Source organism: Falco peregrinus, chromosome 5 (genome assembly GCF_023634155.1).
Source record: "Falco peregrinus isolate bFalPer1 chromosome 5, bFalPer1.pri, whole genome shotgun sequence".
In the NCBI taxonomy this organism is placed as follows: Eukaryota; Metazoa; Chordata; class Aves; order Falconiformes; family Falconidae; genus Falco; species Falco peregrinus.
The window spans coordinates 110,265,589-110,283,982 of NC_073725.1; the positions used below are offsets into that span (position 1 = coordinate 110,265,589).

The window sequence follows — 18,394 nt, forward strand, 5'->3', positions numbered from 1 at the left end:
CTGGAGCACACTGCACCACCCTTACCCCTGTGCTCGCATTTAACAACACGCAGCCAGCAGGAAGCTGCAGGACTGATGCTGTTGTGCCTGTTTGCTGAAGTAAAACTTTTTTAACTTCATGGTTCCAGACCCAAGTACTTGAATGATTTTGTGGCTTTTATGGGCACGGCAACTATTCAGAAGCACGGGTGGCATCTGAGTGATTTGAGTACGTGTTCTGTGTTGGCACGCAGTATTCCTGGTATATGCTGTATGTACTTGTTTGTAGCCCGGCAGCAATAGTTGCGTGGACATTTCCTTCCTAAGGCGCAGTCTAAGGTTGCTTGACGATAGTCAGCATCGCTTAGACAGTATGAAATCACCAAGAGTCAGGCTCTCTACTGGCTATAGCAGCTACACCTTCTTCTGGTTCTTCCTCTGACCTCTTCAGATTGAAGGAACATGGTCAAAATTGTGTAGAACAGAAAAGAAGCCCCTTCAAGATTTTTGTAAGCCGAAGGAGGCTGATTCTTCCTGTTTCAAATACACAGTGTGTTTGCTTTCAACGAGCCCCAGCGTTGGGCCTAGAATTGCGGAAACCCAAATGTAAATTTTAGTTTAAAAAAGTAAGCGTGAAAATGTGTGGAGCTGTGAAGCCCAGGAAAGGCTAATGCTACCAGGAAGATATTTATTTGTGAATTCCCACAGGAGAATTTGCAGGCAGTAGAGAGAAACCTCTAAGGCAAAAGCTCTGCGTGGAGGTAGCACAACCCAGCACTTGCAGAGATTGGCATCTTCAAAGCACCGAGCAAGTGTTGGTTAATTATACTACAGCAGCCTTCGAGGCTATCAGGCAGGTATTAATATTACTGCTTTACAGGTGGAGAAATTGAGTCAAAGAAGTTACGTCATTTTCTTGGGATTAAAGGCAGTCGTAACAAGCCGATCAGCAGTGCAGATTTTCCTTGCCTTTATGTTTGCCTGTTGCTGAAGCTGCCGTGCTGCTACTGGGTTCCGCCCAGGTACAGTTTGGCTTGGAGAGGAGGTCTGTCCCTCTGAATTTATGTTTCTAATGTGCCAAGAGTGAGCGTGTAAGGTGACGTGAAATACTAGCTGTCCAGTATAGCTGGGGTTATCTCTCGTTTAGCCACTAATTCAACAAGTCCCATGTACTGGACACTTGCATGTGTGCCTGAGTCAGCAGACGTGGGGTTTCTCCTGCTTGCTCTGAGGTCTCCTACCAAAGTGATGCTGATACGTGTATCTTTCTGTTCTCCCAAATGACATCTGAACTTGCTGTTTTGCTTTAACCGTATCTGACAGCAGGCTTGAGGTCTAAAATATTCTTCTATGTTTTGTGAAAATACATGGCTGATTCGATGAGACAAATCCTTCTGCTTAGGAAAAGGCTTGTCTGTTTGCCTCTTAGATGCTGGAAAGCACACATGGAAGAGCCCTGGTCAGAGTTCACCTGGTAACAGCCACTAGAAAGACAGCACACGAGATGCAAATCCAAGGAACAGCTCATTTTGCTGCTCTTGGAAAGGCCTCTTTCTTTCCCTTTTTTTGTATTTCTTAACATCCCTTGTATCCATGATGTTGGCCATTGCATTTCTGCATGCAGTGATGTGGACACAAGAAACTGCTGTCACTTAACATTGGCCTGGCATCAAAAGGTGAAGTGTGAGTCTCTCTGCTGCTGGGAAGTCCTTATGTTCCTGTGCAGTACCTGTATATTTTTTTCAGATGGTAGAGGCTTCCGAAACTGGATGGGTATCTTCCTTACAAACAACACCTTGTTAAGGAAGGGCATTGTTGTGCAACGCATCATAAATGTCACAGCAAAAAATTATACCAGTTGTTAAGGGATAGGGATGAGCTCAGGTTAATTACTAATTATTACCTTTATTACCTACAAAAATGCTGTGAATACCTCTTCTGCACTGTGATAGCTGCCCCACCTGGGGCTTTGATGCTTTATCCTCATGTGCCGGGGTGGAGCGGCTGGTTGCTGCTTGGGAGCCAGCGGCTGGCCTGAGCCCCTGCTGCCTGTGCCCCTGCCAGACCCCCAGCACATGGGAAGGGCCCATCAGCACAACCCTTCACCCTCCTGGCTTACAGACCATTGACGCTATCTCCAGCTTCTGGGAGAAGCAAAAGAGGAGTGTGGAATCAATCACCATTTTCCAAGACTTAGCGCAATGCTGGTATCCCAGGTTTGTGGCTGGGAATAAAAGTTACTTGCATTTGGACTGATTCAGGGAGGGAAGAAGAAGCAGATGTATGAAATAAGTATCAAAGTGTCATTTTTTACCAGTGTTAAAATTCTCTAAGATTTCAGCGTGCTCCTGGTAAAGGTTGAAAACAGAATTTACGTTAAATATACAGAATACAACAGCTAGTCCAGTGATTTATTTGTTAGTTGCAAATTCTGAACAATATGTTTGTCCATGGAAGCAGCAGGCACTGAAGACCTGTGCCCTGCGTTGGGCTGTGCCGTTGGCCTGCTGGTAACCTGAGCAACCCCCCGCAGTCCTGCCCATGACCGGTTCCTCAGCTACAAAATGGTACAATTGTACTGACCTTCTTGGCAGATAAAGTGTACGGTGTAGGGAGAGGTGGGCTTTTCCCCACTCTGGAAATTGGGACCTGTAAGTCGGGGGGTGAGGTGGGGGTGAGGGTGCCCCTTCCCATCTGCAGTCAGCGTGGTCCATGGCTCTTTAGCGAAGAGCGAAGGATACAGCATCAGCCCTCCAAGAGCGTGCAGGTGCTGAGCATCCTGAGGAGCTGCCACCATTCCCATCTGTGCTGGCTTCCAACTTTTCTTACAAACCCAGTTGTCTGTTTGAACACCTTATATTTCGTCTTTGTGCTATGTTTGAAGAGTGCTTCTCAGGAGCAGATGAAATGTACAGCTTTGTTTTCAGAAGTTATGATCTTAGCTTATTTTTCCTTTTGCTCTATTTGTGAATCAGTAGATTTTGTTTTCTTTCCTATCAACTAGCCTTTTGTTTGGTTGTTTTTATTTTTTGATGTTTTTCTATACTTGTCTTCTGGTTGATAATGGAGATTACACGGTTTTGATAGGATGGATATTATGTGGTTTAATTTTTCTCCTAAAATTACTTTATATGTCATCTCACTGAAGATGACAAATCAAGGTCTTTATAAACACTCATGTTATAAAACCACTTCCAATTTATGCACCTTTTATTATTGTTGCCTGAATAAAAAAATTGTCACTAACTTTGTCAGAACACTGAAATTTGAACATCTCTTCATTGTGGACAGAGAAGAAATATAATTTTAAAGTTGCAAAGGACAGAGTTTCTAATAAAAATGTGATTTGTAGCCTCTGACTGCAAATGCTTCTGTTTGTGCTAATTCTCGTTTAAGTCACTGTAAAATGTGTGATATATCAGCTTAAACAGCTGCACTATCAAAGGCTTTACTTTCTGTTATTACTATTTTTTTCCTGTAACAGTTTTGGTAAAATTCAAATGCATCAGTAATAATGTTTTACTTTTATTTCATTATCAGGTTAATTTTACGTTGCCTCAACCTGAGTTAAGTCACTTAAATACCACTTTAAAATCAACCATTAAATTGTTTTCAATTGTTCCAACAAGGTATTCTTGGACACACAATAATGAATCACTTATGCCATCTTTACTGCATTTGGACAAAAATGTGGAACAAGGTTTCTCTAGGTGAGCACAACGGTGAGGGGTGTGTGCTGGCTGCTGCCACGGGGCTGCTGTCCCTGTGTCCTGCATCCTCACCCTCCTCACCAGCTGCCTCCCTGGTTCCCAGCTGGCAGGTTACAGCTGCAGCCTCTCACGCGTTAACACCGATGGGACAGCGAGTGTGAGGCTTTGGAGGTTGTCTGGGGAGAATTTTATTTCCTTACTTGCTTATTCTTCACCAAGTAAAAGTTTTCTCCTTCTAATCTGCTTTGGGAACCTGGCGCTTTCCCCTGCCAAATGCCTTAATTGTCACACATCTAAAAAGCAGCAGCTGGAGATGATTCACAGACAGAGACATCCACCCCTAAATACTTTGTTGGAGGACACCCTCTTTGTACCCGCACACAACTCCGAGTGCAAAACCGTGGTGCCTGTGAGGTACCCTTGCTGTGCAAACAGGAGAATGTGTTTAACAATCTCTTTTGCAGACTGCTGGGGCATAAATGCTGCACTACTTGATTTGTGAGTTCTTGCAGCAGGGCAAGATCTTGCTGGGATGTCAGCACACTGTTTTGGGGTGTCTTACGGGCTTTTTGAAACGGATTCTTGGTCTGCTAGTACAAATGAAGCAAATAAATCTGCTCCTGCTGTTGTTCACGAAGTTGCTTCCAGCTCTGCCTCCCACCGCACGACCCTCTGCTCCCTGCGCATCCTTTTGCAAGCTCTGCCTTGCAAACTGCCTTGTGGTTCCTTTGCTGGACCTCTTATGTCCCTTTTTATCTCAATGGTGGATCTGAATAATCACAAAAGTGCTACCGAGAGCTTTACCCAGTTCTTCTCTGTCAATGGTAACACATCCAGGGCTCATATTGACATATTAGTGTGGGGCTGGCTGTGCAGGGCCCGTTGCTGGAGGCTGCTCCCAAGCACGCCGCCTGGGATCCTGCGCTGCCTGACTCGGAGCCCGTTTGATCGTTGTAGGGGGTCAAACGCTTGGCTCGAGTCTTTTTCATGTTTGTGTTTCTCTCAGGCAAATAGGGTTGAAAAAAGAAATTGGAGGGACCAAAGTGGAGTGTTCTCATGAAAAAAAAAGAAAAAAAGAAAAGAAAAAAAAAAGTGAAACACAAAGTGCCATTCGTGCTTGAATCTGGGGGGGGGTAAGGGGAGGGCAGCGCTGTTCAGCTGCTAGAGATGACTTGGTTTTCTTCAGCTGGAGAAATGCTTTGATACCATTCTGTTGTTAATTAACCACTCAGAAAAAATACATTTGTAAATTAGGCGGGAGACCGCTTCAGGACTCTGAGCTGATTCCTGCCAAAGCTGGCAATCTCCTCCTGGTTCTCATTCACAGGTGCAAATGCTCTGGAGACCAGCCCAAGGGTAGGTCACTGCTGTGGAGCTGACAGCCCCACTGCTACCAAAACCTTGCCCCATAAAACCAAGATAGCCAGCAAGAAATCTTTGTTCCTCTTCTGGCAGGAACGTTCATGAGGGATTGTCTCTAGCAGTCTGTCTTTAACTATGGAAATTCAATTTATTATGCCTATATATTTTCATGTGGAAGTTCACAAACAGTTCTGCTGGTGGAAATACCTGGCAAGTCAAGCTCTGTTTGTTGAGAAAAGGGGCACAAACTGGAACTGGTTCACATTTTGGTTAAAGATTACCTGAGGCATTTCAATAGGGTATTTCTTGAACAGTTTGTACTTGCAGTTTCCCATACAGCAGGGACAGCAGCTTCTGCCCACGAGTAGTTGTAAATGGCCAAACTTTATTCAAAAGCCATGTTGTAGCTGGAAAAGTTGACTGCATCTTTTAGAGGACTGTTTGAGTTTGAGGTCAGTTATTTTTACTTCTCTATTTTGTTCTAGTTAAATATTTTTACTTGCTCTCAGAACAATAGCTCCCACCACACTGAAGTCTTTGCCCAGTGCAGTAGCTTTTCATACCTCCTCCTGCAGCAATCCATGCAGCGCCCAAGGGTCTTATCTCCTTAGTTTAGCTAAATATAGACTTTTCAAGCCCTTGTATAGAGCCTAATCCATACCTTTACTAAGCTTAACAGGCTGAATCCAGTGGCATAAGCAGCTGACGCAGCTTTATGGGTAGAGGAATCCTCTACATTCTCTTATGGTTGCTCTAATCTGGCCGGGTTTGTTTAAATTTTCTGCTGCTCAATCCGGTATTATACTGCCTGTATATACTGAATCTGAGGACTGGATTCTTGTGATGGTTTTTCCTGTCCACAAACCAACTCCTCAGTTTTCCATGCTGTCTGCCCAGGGAGACCCAACAATTTTGTGTTTTTTCAAGTAACTGTTTAATAAAAAAAATAATCAGCCAAATCTGCAGTTGCTTTTACACAATTCCCCAATAATGTCCTGTTTATTGGCCTGTCCACAGGCTGAACTCAAAAATGAGAGCTTCTCTGGCTTTGGTTGCAAAGCTTCTCTCACCCTGTGCTCTTTGGTTTGGAGGGAGCTGGGTCCCCTACGCAGACTGGCAGCTGCAACAGGATGAAAATATCCGCAGAGTTTTCTGGCAGGATCTTATTTTGACAAAAAATTTACAATGGTTATAAAAAAGGTTTGTTTCCATATCTTAGCTAGTTTGGCTTTTCCCGGCTTGGTTGCAGACATCAGTTTGTTGATGCTCTTTCTAAAAGCGAATAGATCTGTGGTTTGTAATCATGATGCGTACAGTTACACACCAGCTTGTGCCCTGGATTCAAAAGTGGCTTCAAACCCACCTTTGTAAACAGAGAGGGTTGTCGTGCATTTCGACAGTTACTCCTCCTGCCCCAAGCGTGCGTGTGTTTGTGTGTGTGCATGCACACATGTGCACACCCCCCACCACGGACATCAGAAGAGCTCTGAGCTCCATGGAGCTAGGTAGCTGGTTCACAACAGCAGTGATTTGCAAGGCTTAAAAAAGCATAGAAGAGGTGGGCATGCATGATCATGCGTTATCCTTCCTTTATTCGTGCACCTTCCTGTCTGCCAGCAGCCAGGAGTTTAGGGCCTTCCTGCATCTAGACCCTCACGTTCAGTAATGGCTGGTGTATCCAACCGACATGAATTTCTCTAGTTATTTGTTTGTAATTCTGGACTCTTTGGTATTGTCTTAAAGAGACTGAATACAGTGAGTGGTTTGAGAGATTCTGTAGGGCACGTGGCAGAACTGACCCACCCTGTGGCCTTGCCTGTGGGAGAGGAACAAACAGCCTCTCTTTTACTTCCTATGGGTCAGAACCAGCAGCTAAAAACTCTTGAATTCATCTTCCTGCTCTAATCCCCACTTTGTACTGCTGGCGGGATGCGAGGAGGCTGAACGCTACCGTATGCATGGAGATGGCATTGCCATGACCTGTGCCCAAACCCTTTCTACAGCAGAAGAGATGTATTAGTGTTTTCTGCGAACTGAAGAGCACTGAGAAGGCATTTCAGGTGGTGAGGTAGAGACACTGCAGGAGTGCTCTTATCGTGGTATGATCTAGCCTTGTTTGTGCAGGTGGTTAAGGTGCAGCTACCTTTGTGGCCTCTTGTGGATCCTCTTGCCTAGTTGAGCTCTCATGGAGCTGTGACACAAGAGCTGTATCTCACAGCACCCAGCTGAAATTCTTTTCTGTGCTGCAGATGTGCTTGCAGCCTGGGCTACTTCAGACCGAGCAAGCAGAATCAGAATCCTGTTTGCTTTTCCTCCATTGGGAGAGGAACAGTGCCATGCTGGGGTTTGATTATTTGACTTGCTGTGCGGTGTTTTGACTGTGCAACGACTTCTTATCTTGGGTACTTCATTCCATTGCAGTTTAGTTTTGTTTTTCCCCAGCGCTGTGCTCTGCTATTGGATTGTATTGATGCAGCGTGCCCGCAGGCCACGCTGTATTGTTGCATATGTTGTGCCATCCAAAATAATCTTGGTGGGTGTTCTAAGCAGCTGCCATGATACAACCCATCTTTTTGGCAACAAGCAGTGCTGTGAGCTATGTGTCTTCTTTTCCTCCTCATCTTCATATATTGTAATAGGGATGGAACCTATAGAAGTCTTGCATATGGTATAGCTTGCCAAGATTACTCTGGTACCTAGCAGCTGTCCATACATGCTTGGTAAAGAAGATGTGTTTTTTTAATTAGGTTTACGTGGGATGGTGCTTGGAGAACTCTATGTAGATACAAAATGGTCTCCCTGGGAAAAAAAAAATCTTTGGGACTCTCTGCCATATTTTAATAGAGGTCCACAGTGAGCTGGTAGTGGACTTCTGACTGACCCCTTTTTTTAGTGCCACATCAGGAATGCAGGCTGCAAAAAATCCCATCTGACTGTACTACTGTAAGGAGCACTTAAGCTTTGCTTTGATGCCATCATCAGCAGACAGCATAGCTGCATAGTAAATGCGCAGCTTATTGGGGTTTGGTTTTTTTCATTATTCATTGTGTGCTTGTGTGTTTGGAGGTGGACTCAAGCTAATGTAGTATTTGCCTTCATATATTCCAGCTGTGTGGGTGTTGAAGAAGAAGAGGCACCAGATATTGACATCTATCATTGTCCAAATTGTGAGAAAACCCACGGGAAGTCTACTTGTAAGTATACTTGCACAGCTGCTCCTCACACAAAGCAGATTCTGTATGTTTAAACAAAAGAAGCTAGGGTGGTGGTTTTTTCCCCATTACAAAAAAACGTGCCTGAATGCCATGTATCATATTATATCGATACTAGAATTCAAACCATGAGGTGAAAAAAGATGTTAGGGGGAAAAACCATGGGTTGAACTGTGAAGCTTTGGATGCAGCTCCCTGCCTGGCCTTTTGCAATGTGTATGAGCTAATGCAAGGCATCTTACCTGCAGAGCTTGAGTCGCCAGTCCCAGCAATGAAAATGATGCTTCCTTCCTTGCCTGAAATTAAGAATTGTGAAGGCACTTAGTACTGTGGGCTAGAAAAAGCCTACAGAAACAGCTAGTTCAAATACAGGGAATTTTGGAAACTACATGGTGGTTTTTGTCTTTGAGTGAGGAGAGTAAGAAGCAGTATGTTATGCTTGGCCTGGATATAAAACTAGCGATTTCAGTGGCAGTCAAAATTGTAGGATGCACTAAGGGTGCCAATTCTTGCAGTTCTTTCACAGGAAAAAGTTCTCCTGAGTAAAAGTGACAGTTGATCTCAGTGGGAGTTTCGTCTGGGAAAGAACTGTAGGATGTGTTTACTTTGGTCAGATTAATTCACAAATTCTTTCTATTATACAAGGGGGAAAAAAAAGGGGGAAAAAAAAGAAGCTAAACCAATACATGTAGAAGATTAAATGCTTTACTTGAGAGCCATTTACTGTAAATAAGCAACAATGATGCACAGAGGTTCTCACTGCTCTGCAGCCTTACAGCAAGACATAGAGGAAGAGAACTGTGCTCATCTCCCAGGATCCAAACAAATCATAATGTTCCTTTTTTAGTGCAAAATAAAGGATGGCTGGAAGCTGACTTCTGTTGTGTTAAAATTCTCTAATTGTAAACCCAATCGATTATTTCTGCACTGCTTTAAAAGTTAAAGTTTCAAAAATTTCTAAGGGGTAAGGAGAGGAGTCTGAAACGTTCATTTTTGGGGCAAAAATTGGAATAATTTTTCCACTTTGACTTTTTCAAAATCAAGAATGACCTGCAGCTGTTCCTGTGTCCCAGATGTCTGCTAGCAACTTTGGTCCAAGCAGGGCACCTACAAATTGGGCAAGCTGACAGAAAAACCCTTGGGAGTCTTGTTTGAAAGACTTAACAAAATCAATGCATCCCCACAAAATGTTTTGATTTAAAAGTCAGCCTTTCTAATGTTTGGTTGGAAGATTTCTGACAAACACACTGGAAATCGTTAAAACAAATAACCACAAATCATCTTCAAGTGAACAATTTGGTATTAGAATGGGTTGCGTTGAAAAGGAGGGTATGACTGCAGATATGCCCAAGCTGTTATTGACCCAGTATAGAGGAAGCAGCGCAGGATTTCTAGCCTCTGTGAGTTTTGTATAACATTGAGATGTGTCTGATGCTTTGATTTCTTTCACTTTGCTTTGAATTAATAATGATGAAATGCACCTACTTTTCAGTGCGACAGGAAAAAATCAGACAGTAGCAGCAAAAGTCTGTAATCACGAATTGCATACCAGTCCTATAGAAACTGTGGTGCATAATCTTAGAATTCAAGAAATGTCAGTTTTGATAAAAAGATTACGAGTTTTAATATACCAGGTAAGACAAGGAGAGTTGAATTGACAACAATCTTCTGATGCTTTAAGAAGGTTTTTGGCTATCTAATTCTTCTTATCCAAATAAAGATCCGACTTGGCAGTACGTCCCTCGGTCTCCATCGTGCAGCACAGCAGAAAGTGCTGCTGGAGTGCTGTCGCTAGTTATAGTCTTATCATTGTATGAGGTTATCAGTGTGGTAGGAATACAGAACATGATATCATTCTGCAGTACAGCAATATGCCTTTGTTTTCTCCCTTCAAATGCATTGCATGAAGTTTAGTAATGTACAAGGCCAATCATCAAAGTAGTTGAGTGTAAAAATTTCGGGAGCATTTAAACATTAGTTATTGATAACCTTACCTTGACTTTTGGTGAAGTGCAAGACCACAGGTTCTCAAGCTGTGTAGTCATTTTCACCATTAACTTAACGAATCGTGGATCGTGGATCCTGTTGGAAAATGAGGCTGTTATCCTGTAGCCCCTCCTTGCGGAGTGCAATAGGCCAGGGAAGTTGAAAGACTGATTAAATGAAGGCAGGAACAGCTTGGCTTAATGCATTCATTCTGTCGGGCATTTGTATGCAGGGCGTCCTGCTACACGGCACTTGGGCTCTGCTGGGGCTTCTGTGAGATGATCGCTTTCATTTGTTTATTAAGTGTTACAATACATGTTTAAACTCGTTATCTAGCACTATCAGTTTTGTAATAAATGAGTAAGAGTTGTTCCAGAGCCACTAGTTCACTGGTAGGTTTAATTATTGCAAAATTAGCAAAGGGAAACACAGACACCAATTGTCTGTTACGCAACTCGTCTGGATTTAAAAATATATGTGTATTTCTGGAGCATGCATTCCGCAATATATGTTTTCCAGATGTCAAATTTAAAAGTCATTTTCCTTTCCTTACATTTTTCCACTTTACCAGTGTGGCTTAGTGGCTACTATTTCAGAAGATTGCTTCCTGTCATATGACATTTTAAGCCATTTTGTTTTAATGCAATTTGTAGGAACTCCTCTTTGGGAAAAAAATACACATTCATACAGAACTCTCTGACATAATTTAAATAAAATGTGAGTGCTTTGTTTAGGCAGACTTGACTCATTTTCATAACATGATCTGAAATGTTCAGTTTGATTGCTCATTTGCAGCAGTGAAAATCAGGAGAAATTCTTGGGAACTGGTGGAGTTACACAGATATAAGCAACCCAAAGTCAGGCTGCAACTGTTTTTTAAGTGTTACAACCTTTCATATAAATCAATGGAGAGCCAACAGGGTGCTTCTAGGTATCCCTTTATTCATAAATACATTTGAAATAATGTAAGTATACCTTTGAAGTCTAGAATTATTTATTCTGAGGTACAGTTTTCATAAAAATATATTCCCTTTTTCCTATGTAATATTTTCTTTAGAAGGAGCGGGTTATACTTTCCAAAGGTCAAACTTGGATCAGAAAGTTCTGCAGAAAAAGATATCTGTAATCATTTGAGAAAAACTGGCCTTTCTGGCCAAAGCTAGGATTTGTTGCACGTGTTAATGACCTCTAATCCTTACTGTGATGTTCATGGTACAGATGAAACATGAAGAGAGTGGCTGAAAATAGGCCAAATGCCGATTGTTTGATGTAGTATAAATGTACTACAGCAGCCAGCTTGCTGCCGACCAGGAGATAGCACCTCCTGGGGAGCGTTCTGGTGGCAGAGGCATCTTTGTTGCCTCTGTGTGAGAGGTGGATGTGAGAGGTGGATGCCTGCTGGCGCTTGGTGCCGAGGAAAATAGCTCCCTGATGCTTTTTGAAGAGTTGCAGTGAATTTCTTAATTCAGCAGTGATTTGCTGCTTTTATTTCTTGACGCTGCATGCTATCTGAAGTGTAATAAAAGAACATGCTAATATGATAAGCTCTTTAATTTTCACTGTGGCAAGTGACACCTGTTTCACTGGGACTTGTGCTAGGAGTGCAGTGTTGGTTCGGTTATGGTGAGAGGGGGAGGAGGCAGTCATTGGAAAGGGAAGGGGAGGAGGAAGGCTTGGCATTCATGTAGGGCTTGTTTCCTTTGTTACCAGGAGCACTGAATTAATACACTAAGCCTGAGAGTCATTAAGATAAAGAACTAGCAGCTTTAATGAATATATCCAGCTAGGCTGGAGAGCTGCATGGAACTAATAAAACCAACATGCTTTGTGCAAAACCTGGGATGGATTCATTGGGAGATGTCTTTACTTGAGTTGTTCCAGGGTTATGGTTGGGAAAACAAAGTTAGCTTTTCCCAAACCTCATGTCTTATAGCTGTGGCCTCCAGATTCCTTTTTAATGAATAAGTATGTGGATCTGTATGTGTGTGCACGTGCAAAGAGCGAGGGAAGGGTGTTGTCCATGCATAGTTACTGAGGAGTCTGGTTCTTTCCCCAGCTGTTTTGAACAGTAAGAAGAGCATAAGAGGTCTTGATTTTGGAGTAAAATACTGAGTTTCATGATGTAAAACAAAGGTGAAACATAAAAGTAAGTTGTGGCCTATGAAAATTCTACTAACAGAGGCTTGAAATGATACAAATACGCAGTTGGGACAAAAACCAATTTACTACCAAAATGAGCATGTCCGGACAGACTGTGGAAGGAGGAACATTTGAGAGAGATAGTGCTAAAAGAAAAAGCTGGACCAGTTTTTCTTGCTCTGTGTTATCTGGCCGTCAAAGAGACAAGGCAGAACTACACTGACATTTGACTGACTTACTTGTGCTTATTCCAGCTGACCCTTTTTCCATGATGAACCTGCCTGTATGTCTGTCATCCACTGGGAGCACAGTCAAGGGGCCTTTAGTATGCTGTCATCAACTTAGGGCCTTAGCCCAGCTTGCCTTTCAAAACCCAGGAATAAGAGTAGTTCTAAAAATTGCATTTGTGGTGCCCTTGCATCTTTTTTTATTTTATTTTCTTGATCCTTTTATGTGCATGCTGTGTGCAGGGTGTAATTCAAAGCCCATCAAAATTGATGTCAAATCTGCAACTGCTGGACAGACCTTTAGACTCAGGTAATTCATGACAAATACGTTCATAAAGTTCTATACTGCATATTGAGAAGGCAGAAAAGTGGCTTTCTAAGAGGTTCATGATAAGGATTAAGTGTGTATTCTGGCAAGTACAAAATGTCCAGAGCCTGTGTTTGCATAAAGCCTGCGGTAGCTGTGCAGCTCAGTAATTACCCGTCTGGTTGCCCTTATGTTACAAACCGAACACTGTTCAGTATGTAATAGATCTTCAGGCTACAGTATAATTGTCTAATGGTGAATTGAGAGCAATATTAAAATTTGCAGTGCAGCATAGTGGGAGTTCCCTCTTCTCTGCTCACGTAAGAAATGAAATGAAGATTTATCCTTCCTTCAAATGTTTTAATAATTATCTTCTATTTAACATACAGTACTGTCCAATTAATTCTTTTTCAGTGAAAAAGAAAAGAAACTGGCATAAACATGATACTGGACAGACTACAGAGGTCAAGCCTGTACAGAACGGGAGCCAAGTCTTTATAAAAGAACTTCGAAGTCGTACTTTTCCAAGGTGGGTTGTTCAGCTGCATGCATGGACAGGGCTGTTGAGATAAAGCATATATAGCCACTTTCCTATGCAGCTGATGATGGTCCTTGCTGAAAGCATTACATAGTACAGAATGATGAAGTTTAAATGAGTGCTGTTTTATGGCAGATGTCCCAGGCTCTTCCTTTTTTTTATACTTGTGCAGCCATATTCAAATCTACTCTTGATTAAGCCCAGTTCCTGTGGATTTCCGTAGAAGCTAGTATTTGTGAAGACAAGAACAAGAATGTGTTTGGCCCCTACAACATTTGCTTGCATAAGAAACTAACCAATTTATTGCATAAAATTATCCCGTTCTGAAAAATCTTAATGGTTTTGCTGAAGTCTGTCTCCATCTTGAAAAGAAGAACAATGACATCCTCAGTTGCTACAGTGACAAAGACTCGCTTATTTGGGGTAGTGAATAGTGCTAATTGTTAGGTGACATGTTCCACACTTTATTAGGCTGCTTCACAGCCATTTGTAAGAGTGATGATTTTCTTCTGGACTTTACGGTAGGCCTTAGCTAAATAAATCCTTAATTATTAATGACTACTTATTTTAGAAGAATCCTTGGAGACTGGTAAAGTGTACTTGGTAAACACAAAGCTTCCTTTTTACAGAGAATTTAATTTCACATTTAATTTCAAACACTGGTTTTAGGCTGGTTAAGGAAAAGGCTGAAAATACTCTGCAAAGTGTTTGCAGAGCTTACAGATGTGTTTCACTAAACCCAGGAATACAGCATTTTACTTGCTTGGCTGTTTTTATTTGGGCCTGCTAGATTTTTGTCATAGCCTGTTGCTTTGTTTGTTTGTTTGTTTGTTTGTTTGCTGGTATACAGAGCAACCTGACAGGTTGCAAAGTTAATTTCTTAAGGTTTAAGGCCTAGGCAGAGTGATTTCAGTAACCTCAGATAGCCTCTGAGATTGCACTCACAGATGCAATATCTCTGAGTCACTCCCAAATTGTAGAAAACATATGGACCCCTTTTTTTTTTGTTTGTTTCTTTCTCACATAAATGTGCACATAAGAAAATTCTGCTGTCAAATTAAAGTTTCTGAGAAATAAGTGTCTGTAGCCAGAAGGAGTGCCTGCAAGATTTAGGCCCCTGATATCTACACTTGCTCCATTAGTAGAACAAAGTATTGTTGAGAAACTTTCTCTTCTGATGAAAATGAATGAAATCTGCAGATGTTCACAGAACAAAACGAAACGCTTGTCAGGCAGAATGTGATGAACAGAAAAAGGGGGTCTCAGTTCAGAGTCAGAAACATCATTGCTGATCCACAGCACATGACAGTAAATTACAACCCACGGTTAGCCCTGTGGTGAGGCTCGGATCAAAAGGAACAATCAAGAGAGCAAAAAGGCATAAAATATAATTCATGTCATTCTGCTCCTGGATGTTTAATACCAAAATAGCATTAGAGTAGTAACAGTAGTAGTAATAATAATTAAATTGATGGTCCACGTAGTTCAGTGTAGGGGCAAGACTGTCTGTTTTGGCATGATCATTAATAGATGCTCTGGAAGTGATCTCTCTTTACAACTACGTGTAAGTTTCTGTGGCACATACTGAAGCAAATCAGGCTTGAACAAGTATGTGAGAGATATATGGGCACTGTAAAGTAAGTGCAGAGGTTGAGTGGTAAATCATGGTTTGCTTCTTGCTCCTTAAAATCTCCAGCCTTGTTCTTTGCATGTTGCTGGCATACAGTACCAGGGCTCACGTAAATGAGGAATGCTCCTTTTATTTCATTATTAATTAAATTCACCTCCTGGTTAGCCACTGCCACTTCACTGTGGCTGGGGCAATCCAGAAAGAAGCTGGGTTTCTACAGCTTATCCCTGTTTGTGTCTGGCCGTCTTGTTTGCCGGGGTTCAAACGCCAGCAGGGTGGCCTGAGCAGGCCCACAGCCAGGGGCTCCCCCTGCCTGGGGGGGTCGAAGGAGGTGCCCCCTCAGCGAGGGTATGGGGACCCCCTGCAGCAAAGAGTGTGTGGGGGGCCCCCCTCAGCAAGGGTGGGGGCCCTGCGGCAGGCTGGGCATTGTGGGGCGGAGGAGGCGGCAGGGCCGCAACAGGCCAGCCGCCATGGCGGCTCTCACACCTCGCCCCCTTTCCCGCTGCTGTACGAAGACGGGCGCTGTAGTTTGGAAGTGCTGCAGGAGAGGGCAGTCACGCATTGGCCTTACCCGCCCGGGGAGGTCGAGCTTTTTGGGGTGAACACTTAAAATTTTGGGGTTCCCCATCAGCAGCCACGGCCCACGCCTGCCAGGTGGTTGCTGGAGCCCAGCTGGCAAGCAGCACACAGTGGCAGGCCACTCCTGGGACGGATGGTCCTTCATATACAGTCACTTTTCACTCTGAATTCAAAGTGGGTTACTCGAAAAGATCTAGGAATTGGACTTGAACTTCCCCTGAGAGCTGCTGGTGCACGTAGCTGGTGGTCCGATGGAGCTGCCCTCTCCTTAGTTCCTTTGAAGCCCTCCCAGCCGCTTGCAAATGATTTGCAGAATATTTCCCGAGCAATTTATTTGACTACTTAAAAATGATTTGTAAAGTATTTCCCTGGCAATTTATTTGAGATTATGTAATGGGTTTAATCTTGCCTTCTTTAGAGCAGAACATTTAACACTAATTTCTTTAACATTGATCACTGGTAACTCGACAGATCCCTGTAGCTGAAGAAAATGGCCTTTCACTGTAAGCTGTTATTTTAGGAGTTTCCAGTAGTTGGTGCATGAGACTTGAGCTGTGCCCTGCCTGCTTTGCAATAAATAGCTTTTTGGCTTTTGTCTTATGCACCTAATTTGCATATAACTGCTTTTTCATAACTTTTTCCTTTCAATAGTGAAATGCCAAACTGTACGTGGAAGCACCTCATCATCGAATCTGTGTTTACTTTTTCAGTGCTGAAGATATAGTCGTGAAAGTGCCAGGCAGCCAACTAACAACAGAGTATTTGGAAGAAAATGGCTTTGCAGAGCCCATCCTTGTCCCAAAGAAGGACGGCCTGGGATTGTCTGTACCTGCACCCACCTTCTACGTCAGCGATGTTGAAAACTACGTCGGTAGGTATCTGGCAAGCAGGTGGCATTCTACTGTTTGGACCTCAGCTGCTTTGTAAAAATAGAATATGCGTTATTTGTATAAGAAATTGTACGGTATATTGTAAAATACTGTCTTGAGCTATACTCACTTCAATATTTGTTATGTAGTGGTTGGTAGCTTGTAACTAGCAATTAATTCACTCTTGTTCCTTGGACCAACTTGACAGTGAGCCTGAGCCAGACCGCACTGTACTCCATAGCACTGCGTTAAAAGAAACAGCTTATAGTAGTATCAGGAAGTAGTTTCTTCAGGGCGGGTCTTACCTGATTACTGCCATCTCGCTTTGTATTGAAGGAATTACTAGACTGAGACTTCCACCCTGCAAAGACAGTCCATTTTTTAACGCTGGTGTCCGTGAGAGCTATTTTCATTGCTGCTGGTCATTGGGATTAATTTTGGCATCCTCCTGTCTCCAGCCTGAGCAGGGTATTGTACTGCATCTTCCCACAAGTCATCACATCATCCCACCTTGGAAGACATAACCTGGCCAGGAGCCGTGGAGATGCTCTGCAGGCACTTAATTTTGTCCCCAGATCCTTCTTCCTTTAGCCTGTGCGATCTTGTCTCTTGCTGTCTCTCACTCTGCCCCTCCTGTGTGTCACTTTCTGTCTGATTCTCTCTCCTTCAGTCTTCTGGCATTGACTTTTTGGAGCCATGACTCCAGCCCAACGTGTCTGTCTGCATTTCATGGTCCCTTTAGCTCCTTCTGTAGTCTGCTAACCTCCCTCTCCTGCATTCTCCTTACCAGGCCATTGACCTCTTCCCCAGACTGGAGGGTGTTATCACCAGCCACTGCTGTTCTTGACTGTATCTATTGCTTTTGCAGTGATCGTGTGCAGTGAGATAACTATGAATAAAGGAGGATTCAAGATCCCTGATTTTATTATCTCTATCCCATTGCTTCTACAGGAAACATATTTTCCTTGCCCATCTGCTACACTTAGCGGATTTTCTTGTATGACCTAGGTGCTCCTTATGCATCTGCTGGCTTTCTCTCAGCCTCTAGCTGAAATAATCCACCTTACCAACAGAATTGTTAGTGAAAAGCTGGAGGGAAGAACGTGGGATATTTAATGTGAAGCTGGCAGCAGATTTGAAAGTGAACGGCGCACATACTTCATGACGTTAGTTTGCTTGAATGGGATTTCCCAGGCAGGGTTTTATCTCACTGTTCTGTAGTTTATTACATTGGACCTAGAGTGTCTTTTAGAAACAACCTAACGTAAGTAGCAGAGGACAAATCACCACAAGTGAGACTGCCAAATACATCATTACTGTTGTGGCATTTCATGAAAAAACAAATTGATCCCCCCCCGCCCTAATGTGAAAAAAGCTATGAATGAAATCTGGGAGAGGAAAAATACAGCCAATTAAAACTGAAGGAAGAAAGACTGGAGAGATGCTTTTCTTGCAGAAAGCATAAGAGATGGTGCTTAGAAGTGGGCACTTTTTATAGACCTTTGACTTTCTCCATGTGTTCTCTGGATTGCCCAGTGTAAATTTCCACTAATTGACTAACACGGTTAACACTGGAGATTTGTATCCAACAAGGTATATTAGAGGAGATATATAAGTACTAGCAGATTATTCTCTATACTCTAATACAGAGGTGATGGATTTTTGATAGGTGTAATTTGGGATAAAATAACAAAGTCCTTTTTTTGTGGCACACCTGAAATACCATGTTGAAAAATGGGAATTTTCCCTGCAAAACTCCTTCTCGATTATAGATTTTGTAAGCAAAAATTTAAAATAGAGCATAAGAGAACTTAAAATTTTGGAAAATTTTAGTGTAGTATTACACTCTGTCTACA

The 18,394-nt window shown here is 42.7% G+C and overlaps 1 protein-coding gene across 5 annotated transcripts in view; it reads left to right on the forward strand.

Annotated features, from left to right (window-relative positions):
• The window catches only part of PHF2 (PHD finger protein 2), a 97,736-nt gene that overhangs the window by 46,359 nt on the left and 32,983 nt on the right, over nt 1-18,394 (forward strand). For all 5 annotated transcript variants that reach the window (XR_008747352.1, XM_055804960.1, XM_055804958.1 and 2 more), the window contains exons 4-6: nt 8,160-8,245; nt 13,337-13,451; nt 16,380-16,540. Coding sequence is in view for 4 of the 5 variants with exons in the window: in XM_055804960.1 (XP_055660935.1) it covers nt 8,160-8,245; nt 13,337-13,451; nt 16,380-16,540 (362 nt within the window). In the remaining variant the exon portion in view is untranslated. The remainder of the gene's footprint in view (nt 1-8,159; nt 8,246-13,336; nt 13,452-16,379; nt 16,541-18,394) is intronic.